A 9,013-nucleotide genomic window follows, 5' to 3' on the forward strand; every position below is an offset into this window, starting at 1 on the left:
AAAGCTAGATGCACAGCATTAACAAAATAAATAGAATAGTAAATATGTACAAGTAAAATAAATAGAGTAATAAATCTGTACAAACATATATACAGGTGCTGTGGGGAGGGGAAGGAGGTAGGACGGGGTGATGGGGAGGAGGAGAGGAACAAGGGAACTCAGTCTGGGAAGGCCTATACCCATAGGCACACTGACGTCAATAACTATGTGCATTTCTGAACAGGAGATCTTTAGTAAGGAGAGTACGTTGCAGAAGAACTGCTGGATCACGTTGGACTCATAGAAGCTTAATATGAACGTTCCAGCTGAGTACATCGCCCCAGAAAGCTCCCCGTTGAGCCAGGAGATGACGGTCATCTTTCCACAGGCCCCTCGGTCCATGATGACATCATAGCACAGGGGGTGGCAGATGACAGTGTAGCAATCGTAGGACATCGCCTTGAGGATGAACAGATTTGAAGAATTAAACAGAACCACCAAAAAGACCTGGGACACAGAGCTTCTGAAATAGATGGATCTGTTGTTGATCAGGGAGTTGTGGGTGGACTTCGGGATGGTGACAGAGATGTAGCAGAGGCCGAGGATGGACAGGTTTCTGAGGAAGAAGTACATGAGGGTGTGGAGGCGCCGGTCGAGGGCGATGATGGCGATGATGAGGAGATTCTCCTTCAGGGCTGCCAGGTATACCAGGAGTAACAGTGTGGCGTGGAGCAGCTGCAGCTCTCGGACCTCTGAGAAACCCAGCAGGAGGAATTCCATCACAAATGTGTGATTTGCCACGTGATCTGAAGATTGTCTGAGGGTACCGAGAAAACAAATGAGTATCACTCTAAGAAAGAACATAGGAAAAATGAAATAGGTTGCGTAGAACCTCTCAAATTCCTCTTTTTCTGCCTCTGGCCTGCACTGAAGATAAACACTCAAACCGATTTATTCCCTGGGTAACGTTCCCTGTTCTTAAATGTTTGTGAAGATTGAGATACTGCAACTCTTCTTTTATCTAGTCACTCTAGCCTATCTGTCCTGGAATGCCCTCACCAGTCATATCTGACAGACCACCACTCTCCTCTCCCAAATAAACACAAAGGTAAACACGAAGTGGCAGGGTGACTTAAAGACAAGCAGATGCAGAGAAACAAAGATAGGGGGACTATCAAGATCAAACAAAGATCAAACAAAATTCAAGGAGATACCTAGATCGAGACAAAGATTTAATTATATCTCTGCCACTAGCTTGCAATGTAACCTGCTGTGAGACCTTGGGACTCATAACGTCTCTGGCCTCAGTCACATAACGTCTCTGGCCTCAGTTTCTTCATTTGCAAATAGAGATTAATGACCTTTTCTCCATACTACGTAAACTGCGAGTTCCATGTGGGAGAGGGATTTAGGTCCAATCTGATTATCAGAGAAGCAGCATGGCTTAGTGGAAAGAGCACGGGTTTGGGAGTCAGAAGATGTGGGTTCTAATTCGGCCTCCGCCACATGTCTCCTGTGTGACCTTGGGCAATCCAATTAACTTCTCTGTGCCTCAGTTACATCACCTGTAAAATGGGGGTTAAGACTGTGAGCCCCACGTGGGGAAACCTGATTACCCTGTATCTACTCCAGTGCTTAGAACAGTGATTGGGATACAGTAAGCACCTACCAAATACTATGATTATTATTATTATTATCTTGTATCTTCCCCAACACTTAGAACAATACTTGGCATGTACTAAGTGCTTAACAAGTATCAATAAAGGAAAGGAACAGTTCTCCATTCCCATGTGGGATACGGGCTATGTCCAATCTTCTATCAACTCCATCACTTAGAACAGTTCCAGCGCTTAGTACAGTTCCTGAAATATAGTAAGCCCATAACCAATACCATAATTATTATTATTTTTATGATTATTACAAGACACTCACTAAGTGCTTAACAGTTCTTATAAAAAATACCTGTTCTCCCTCCAATTTAGACTGTGATCCCCTTGTGGGACATGGACTCTGTTCAATCTTGTATCTACCCCAGAGCCTAGCCCTATGCTTGTAATATAGTAAGCACTTATCAAGCTAAAGGAAGACAAGGATCAGACAGGAACTCACATGAACAATGAAATGGCTGAAGGTCACTGAAATGGATTTCCTGATGCACGTTGGCTCTTACCAATGGATGGAAACAGGCAATTTTTCATAACATTTCTCCCAGACTTAAAACCTCCCCCTTTTGCTGTTCAGTCCCTCTGTCTCTAGACATCAAGCTCGTAGTGGTCAGGGAACTTGTCTCCCAATTCTGTTATATTGCATTCTCCCGTGTACTTAGTACAGAGCTTTGCATACTGGAAGCATTCAGTAAATACCTCTGATGGTTAAATTAAAGTCTGTCTTCCCCTCTGATTGTATGCTTATTGTGTCAAGGGAACGTATCTCCCAACTCTGTTACACTATACTATCTTGAGTGCTTGGTCCAGTGCTCCGCTCACAGTAAACGCTCAATAAATACCATTGATTGGCCCCTGGTTGCACCTAGGAGGAGACATCACTCTCTTGTTGAGGAGTTCCCGAAAGATGGTGTCTTTCACATTCTGTGCTCCTCTTGAGCGGCAGTTTATAATCCTTCCCACGTGGCCTCTTTGTTACCTTTGGAGAAAGCAGGATTCCTCTTTTGTTCTGAGGGACCTCATGACTGAAAGCCCCCAGAATCTACTGTGCTGTCGAATATGATTGAATGAATGAATCATCCTGGCTTCACCATGAGGATAATCAAGCTACTCTCAACCCCACAGCACTCCATATTTATAAATTAAGAATTGTATATCATAAATTATTTATTTATGCCTGTCTCCCCCTCTAGCCTTTTCGCTTCTTGTGGGTAAGAAAGGTGTCTACCAACTCTGCTATACTGCAATGAAAATAATGATAATGATAATAATAATAATAACAATAATAATAATAATATTTGTTAAGCAGTTACTGTGTGCAAGAACTGTACTAAATGCTGGGGTGGATACAAGCAAATTAGGTTGGAGCCAGTCCCTGTCCTAGTGGGACTCACAGTCTCGATCCCCATTTTACATAGGAGGAAACTGAGGCATAGAGAATTGAAGTGACTTGCCGAAGATTACATAGCAGACAGGTGGCAGAGCCAGAATTAGAATCCATGACCCCAGACCCATGCTCTATCCACGCCATGCTGCTTCTCTGTTACATTGTATTCTCCCGAGCACTTAGTCCAGTTCCCTACACTAAGTGCTTAATAAACACCATTGATGGTGATGATTGATGATGGATGGCATCAAGTGAAGGAGGCTGGTATGATTTCTTTTTACCAGTACCATCTCCTCATAGAGTCTAAGATCTCTTCTCAGAAGCTACTTTTCTGTCATCTGGAATCATTTTTGTAACCAAGGGCCTCTTTATGATTCCCTCTTTATGATCTGGAATCTCCCTTTACCCAACACTTTCCTCTCTCCGTTTTTATGTGCTTTTGTTCTCTTGTTCATTGAAGATAATAATAATAATGGTAATTGTGGCATTTGTTAAGCATTTACTATGTGCCAAGCATTGTATAGGCACTGGGGGTAGATACAAGCTACTCAGGTTGGACACAGCCTCCACCTCACATGGGGTTCACAGTCTTCACCCCCATTTTACAGATGAGGAAACTGAACCACGGAGAAGTGACTTGACCAAGGTCACAGAGCAGACAAGTCGTGGAGAGGAGATTATGATCCAGATCCTCTGACTCCCAGGCTCGGGGTCTTTCTGCTAGGCTATTCTGCTTCTCCATTTGGTGAGCACTACCAGAGCACTGTTCTAAGCCCTTGGAGAAAACACTATGTTTGTTAAACAGGATCCCTATCTCAAGGGGCTTGCAATCTTATGGAGGATGCAGACATTCAAGTGAATTACAGACAGGAAGCAACGGTGTGTAAGGATTTAGACATAAGTGCTATGGGGTGAGGTGGGGTAAGTATCCAAGTCCTTGGGGATAATGACCTTAGGGTCCAGGCAACCGAGAATGGACGGTGAATCAATAGGGTGGGTGGAGGCAGAGAAATCCACATACCCCAACCACCCCAAAAACTGCATCATAATATTTCCAAGCACTGGGAATCATTTCTGGGAGAGCAGCTGGATTCTAGAGAGAAGGAGGCCAGCCACGTAATGCTAAAGTATTGCATGGAAAGTCATCTGGGACCACATTAGCCAATCAATTAATCAGTGGTATGTATTGAGTGCTTACCATGGGCAGAACGCTGTATACAGCGCTTGGGACAGTACAATATAATAGAGTCGGTATACACATTCCCTGCCCACAGTGAGTTTACAGACTACTGGGGAGACAGAAATGAATTTAAATAAATAAATTATGGATATGGACATAAATGCTGTGGGGCTGAGGGAGGGGTAAATAAAGGGAGCAAATCCAACTGCAAGGGTGATGTGGAAGGTGGTGGGAAAAGAGGAAATGAGGGCTTGGTCAGGAAAGACCTCTTGGAGGAGATTTCCCTTCAATAAGGTTGTGAAGTTGGGGAGAGTGATCTGTAGTGGACATGAGATGGATCTGCTGTAAACGGAATGTCATATGATTCTGAATAATTAGCAATTTAGCCAGGGAAGGATTTGGAATCTGGAAAGTCAAGGGAAGGGAGATATGGTAGCGAAGAGTGGTCAAGACTGTATGCTCCTGGTGGGAGACGTACGTCTGCTAATTCTGTTGTGTTGGACTCTCCCAAATGCTTAGTACAGTGTGCTGCACAGGGTAAGCACTCAATAAATACCATTGATTGATCACCAGGGAAGGAGAAACAACAACAATTAATACACTGTAGTTCATAACCAGGGGATTTGGAAACATTCTGAGGGCAAATGTCAGGTCAAAAAGGGGGGATCTTTATTCTGGAGGAATGGGTGCCCCCGCAGGACCCTCCCTAGGGCCGCCTTCATGTCTCGGTTCCTCAGGCTGTAGATGAGGGGGTTAAGGCCGGGGGTCACCACAGTGTATAATACGGACATAAGCAGGTCCAGGGTCGAGGGGGAGTCTGACACAGGTTTGAGGTAGACAATGGCTCCAGTCGAGAGGAAGATGGTGACAACGATGAGGTGAGGCATGCAGGTGGAGAAGGCTTTGGCCCAACCCTCGGTGGCCGGCATCCTCAGCACGGCCAGGAAGATGTGCACGTACGAGATGATGATGAAAATGCAGAATATGAAAGCCAAGATAAATGCAGTGGCCACGGTGACATCGATGACAACATGCGTTTCGGAACAGGAGATCTTCAGTAAGGAAGGGATGTCGCAGAAAAATTGCTGGATCAGGTTAGAGCCACAGAAGCTCAGTGTTAATGTCCCGGCTGTGTACATCACCCTGAACAGGCCCCCACTTAGCCATGAAGCAGCGGTCATCTTCCCACAGGCACCTCGGTCCATGATGACCTCGTAGCGCAGGGGGAGGCAGATGGCAGCGTAACGGTCATAGGACATCTCCGTGAGCTGGACCACTTCGACACACCCAGGGGTGACAACTAAGAAGACTTGAGAGATGTAATCCGGGAAAGAGATTTCTCTGTGGTCTGTCAGAGAGTTGTGGATGGATTTGGGGACGATGCCGGAGATGAGGCAGAGGTCGAAGATGGATAGGTTCCTGAAGAAGAAGTACATAGGGGTGTGGAAGCACCAGTCGAGGGCGGTGACAGTGACAATGAGAAGATTCCCCGTCAAGGCCGCCAGGTAGACCAGGAGGAACAGCGCAGCATGGACCAGCTGCAGCTCCCGGACCTCTGAGAATCCCAACAAGAGGAATTCTCTCACCTTGGCGGTGTTTCCCATTTTCATGGATTATCTGTGGATTTTCCATAAAGGCACGGAGAGGGAGCTAAAGAATCTGAAAATCTCCATTTTTATTTTGAACTAAGAGGCTCCCTACGTTTTGGCTTCTACATCTGCATTTTCACTTTCACGGAGACCCAGGATGGGAAGACAATGGCTTTAGAGAAATGAAAAAGGGTCTGGGGTCCTAATACCCTACGCACCTATCCTTTCTTTCACATACACACACACACACACACACATACACACACACACACACACTTTACAAAGATATTTTCATATTGTCTACCAACTCTGTTCTACTATACTCTCCCAATTCTCTTCTATTTCACTCTCCCAAGCACATAGTTCAGTGCTCTGCACCCAGTAAGTGCTCAATAAATACCACTGATTAATTGCTCATTTCCGCAAACATCTTTTTGATGCGTGTCATAATGGCATCCTGATATTATCATTCAATTTTATTTATTCATTCATTCAATCATTCGTATTTATTGAGCGCTTACTGTGTGCAGAGCACTGTACTAAGTGCTTGGGAAATACAAATCGGCAACATATAGAGACAGTCCCTACCCAGCAATAGGCTCACAGTCTAGAAGGGGGACACAGACAACAAAACAAAACACGTAGACAGGTGTCAATATCATCAGAATAAATAGAATTATAGCTATATATACATCATTAATAAAATAAAGAGTAGTAAATATGTACAAATCAATCAATCAATCAATCGCATTTATTGAGCACTTACTGTGTGCAGAGCACTGAACTAAGTGCTTGGGAAGTACAAGTTGGCAACATATAGAGACAGTCCCTACCCAACAGTGGGCTCACAGTCTAGAAGGGGGAGACAGAGAACAAAACCAAACATATTAACAAAATAAAATAAATGGAATAGATATGTACAAGTAAAATAAATGGAGTAATAAATATGTACAAACATATATGCATATATACAGGTGCTGTGGGGAAGGGAAGGAGGTAAGATGGGGGAATGGAGAGGGGGACGAGGGGGAGAGGAAGGAGGGGGCTCAGTCTGGGAAGGCCTCCTGGAGGAGGTGAGCTCAAAGTAGGGCCCTGAAGGGAGGAAGGGAGCTAGCTTGGCGGATGTGGGGAGGGCCAGGCCAGGCCAGGGGGATGACGTGGACCGGGGGTCAATGGCGGGACAAGCGAGAACGAGGCATGGTGAGGAGCTTAGTGGCAGAGGAGTGGAGGGTGCGGGCTGGGCTGTAGAAGGAGAGAAGGGAGGTGAGGTAAGAGGGGGCGAGGTGATGGAGAGCCTTGAAGCCAAGAGTGAGGAGTTTTTGCTTGATTCGAAGGTTGACAGGCAACTAGTGGAGATTTTTGAGGAGGGGAGTGAAATGCCCAGAGAGTTTTTGCACAAAGATAATCTGGGCAGCAGAGTGAAGTATACACTGAAGCGGGGAGTGACAGGTGGATGGGAGATCAGAAAGGAGGCCTATGCAATAATCCAGTCAGGATAGGATGAGAGATTGATCCAGCAAGGTAGCGGTTTGGATGGAGAGGAAAGGGCGGATCTTGGCGATGTTGTGGACGTGAGACCGGCAGGTTTTGCTGAAGGATTGGATATGTGGGGTGAATGAAAGAGCAGAGTCAAGGATAACACCAAGGTTATGGGCTTGTGAAACTCGAAGGATGGTAGTGCCGTCTGGAGTGACATGAAAGTAAGGGAGAAGACAGGGTTTGGGAGGGAAGATAAGGAGCTCAGTATCGGACATATTGAGTTTTAGATGGCATTCATTCATTCATTCAATCGTATTTATTGAGCACTTACTGTGTGCAGAGCACTGTACTAAGCGCTTGGGAAATACAAACTGGCAACAATATAGAGAAGGTCCCTACCCAACAATGGGATCACAGTCTAGAAGGGGGAGACAGGCAACAAAACAAAACATATTAACAAAATAAAATAAATAGAATAATAAATAAGAACAAGTAAAATAGAGTAATAAATATGTACAAACACGTATGCAGGTGCTGTGGGGAGGGGAAGGGGGAGGAGGGGAAGAGGAAGGAGGGGGCTTAGTCTGGGAAGGCCTCCTGGAGGAGGTGAGTTGTCAGTAGGGTTTTGAAGGGAGGAAGAGAGCTAGCTTGGCGGATGTGCGGAGGGAAGGCATTCCAGGCCAGGGGGAGAACGTGGGCCGGGGGTCGACGGTGGGACAGGCGAGAACGAGGCACAGTGAGGAAGTTAGAGGCAGAGGAGCTGAAAGTGTGGGCTGGGCTGTAGAATGAAAGAAGGGAGGTGAGGTAGGAGGGGGCAAGGTGATGGAGAGCCTTGAAGAGGAGAGTGAAGAGTTTTTGCCTGATTGGGCGGGGTGGGGATAAATCTGGGAGGGCGGAGAGACATGAAGACATGCAGACGGAGATTTCCTGAAGGCAGAAGGAGATACACCTTCTCCTGGAGGAAGGGAGAGAGGACAGGGGGACGGAGAGACATGCAGACATGCAGATGGAGTTGTCCTGAAGGCAGGAGGAGATACGCCTTCTCCTGGAGAGAGGGAGAGAGAACAGGGGTGGAGATGTAGATTTGGGTGTCATCAGCTTAGAGATGCTAGTTGAAGCCATGAACGCTTACTGTGTGCAGAGCACTGTTTTAAGCACTTGGAGAGTACAATTCAGCAACAAAGAGAGAGAATCCCTGCCCACACCAAGCTCACAGACTAGAAATGAATGAATTACCTGCATTGCCTAATATTTCGTCAACATTAATAGTGTTTCTTGAGCGCTGTCTGTGTGCAGGGCACTGTACTTAGTGCTCGGGAGAGTACAATAGAACAGAATTAGTGGAAACGTTCCCTGCCTACAGCGAGTTTACAGTCTAGTGGAGGAGACGGACATTAGTATAAATATACATGTTATGAAAATGAATACATGTTCCCCTCCTTATTTTAAGTGTGCTCTGCAGGTAAGCTTCTCTTCAACCCAACCAAAACTGACTGAGGGAAATAAATAGAGGTGGATAGATTATGTTATTCATAGATTAAAAAGCAGTACAATAGGCAATCGATCAATCAATGGTATTTATTGAGCATTTACCGGGTGCAGAACACTGTACTAAGTCTTGGGGGAAGTACAGTAAAACAGAATTGGTAGACTCGTTCCCTGACCACAGAGATCTTCGAGGCTAGTATAGTCTCAGCTTCACTGTCCGAGAAGCAGCGTGGCTCAAGCGGAAAGA

General features: G+C 45.6%; 1 protein-coding gene across 1 annotated transcript; it reads right to left on the reverse strand.

Moving 5' to 3' along the window:
- Positions 1-4,857: 4,857 nt before the first annotated feature.
- On the reverse strand, positions 4,858-5,820 carry LOC119922847 (olfactory receptor 14A16-like). Its single transcript, XM_038742462.1, has one exon. The coding sequence runs from the start codon at positions 5,818-5,820 to the stop codon at positions 4,858-4,860; it is 963 nt and encodes a 320-aa protein (XP_038598390.1).
- Positions 5,821-9,013: the final 3,193 nt, after the last annotated feature.

This window comes from Tachyglossus aculeatus, unplaced genomic scaffold (assembly GCF_015852505.1).
Source record: "Tachyglossus aculeatus isolate mTacAcu1 unplaced genomic scaffold, mTacAcu1.pri scaffold_127_arrow_ctg1, whole genome shotgun sequence".
Lineage (NCBI taxonomy): Eukaryota > Metazoa > Chordata > Mammalia > Monotremata > Tachyglossidae > Tachyglossus > Tachyglossus aculeatus.

Bases quoted from the DNA above. Each gene is read 5' to 3' on its own strand.
- LOC119922847 (XM_038742462.1), bottom strand. From the start codon at position 5,820: ATGAAAATGGGAAACACCGCCAAGGTGAGAGAATTCCTCTTGTTGGGA.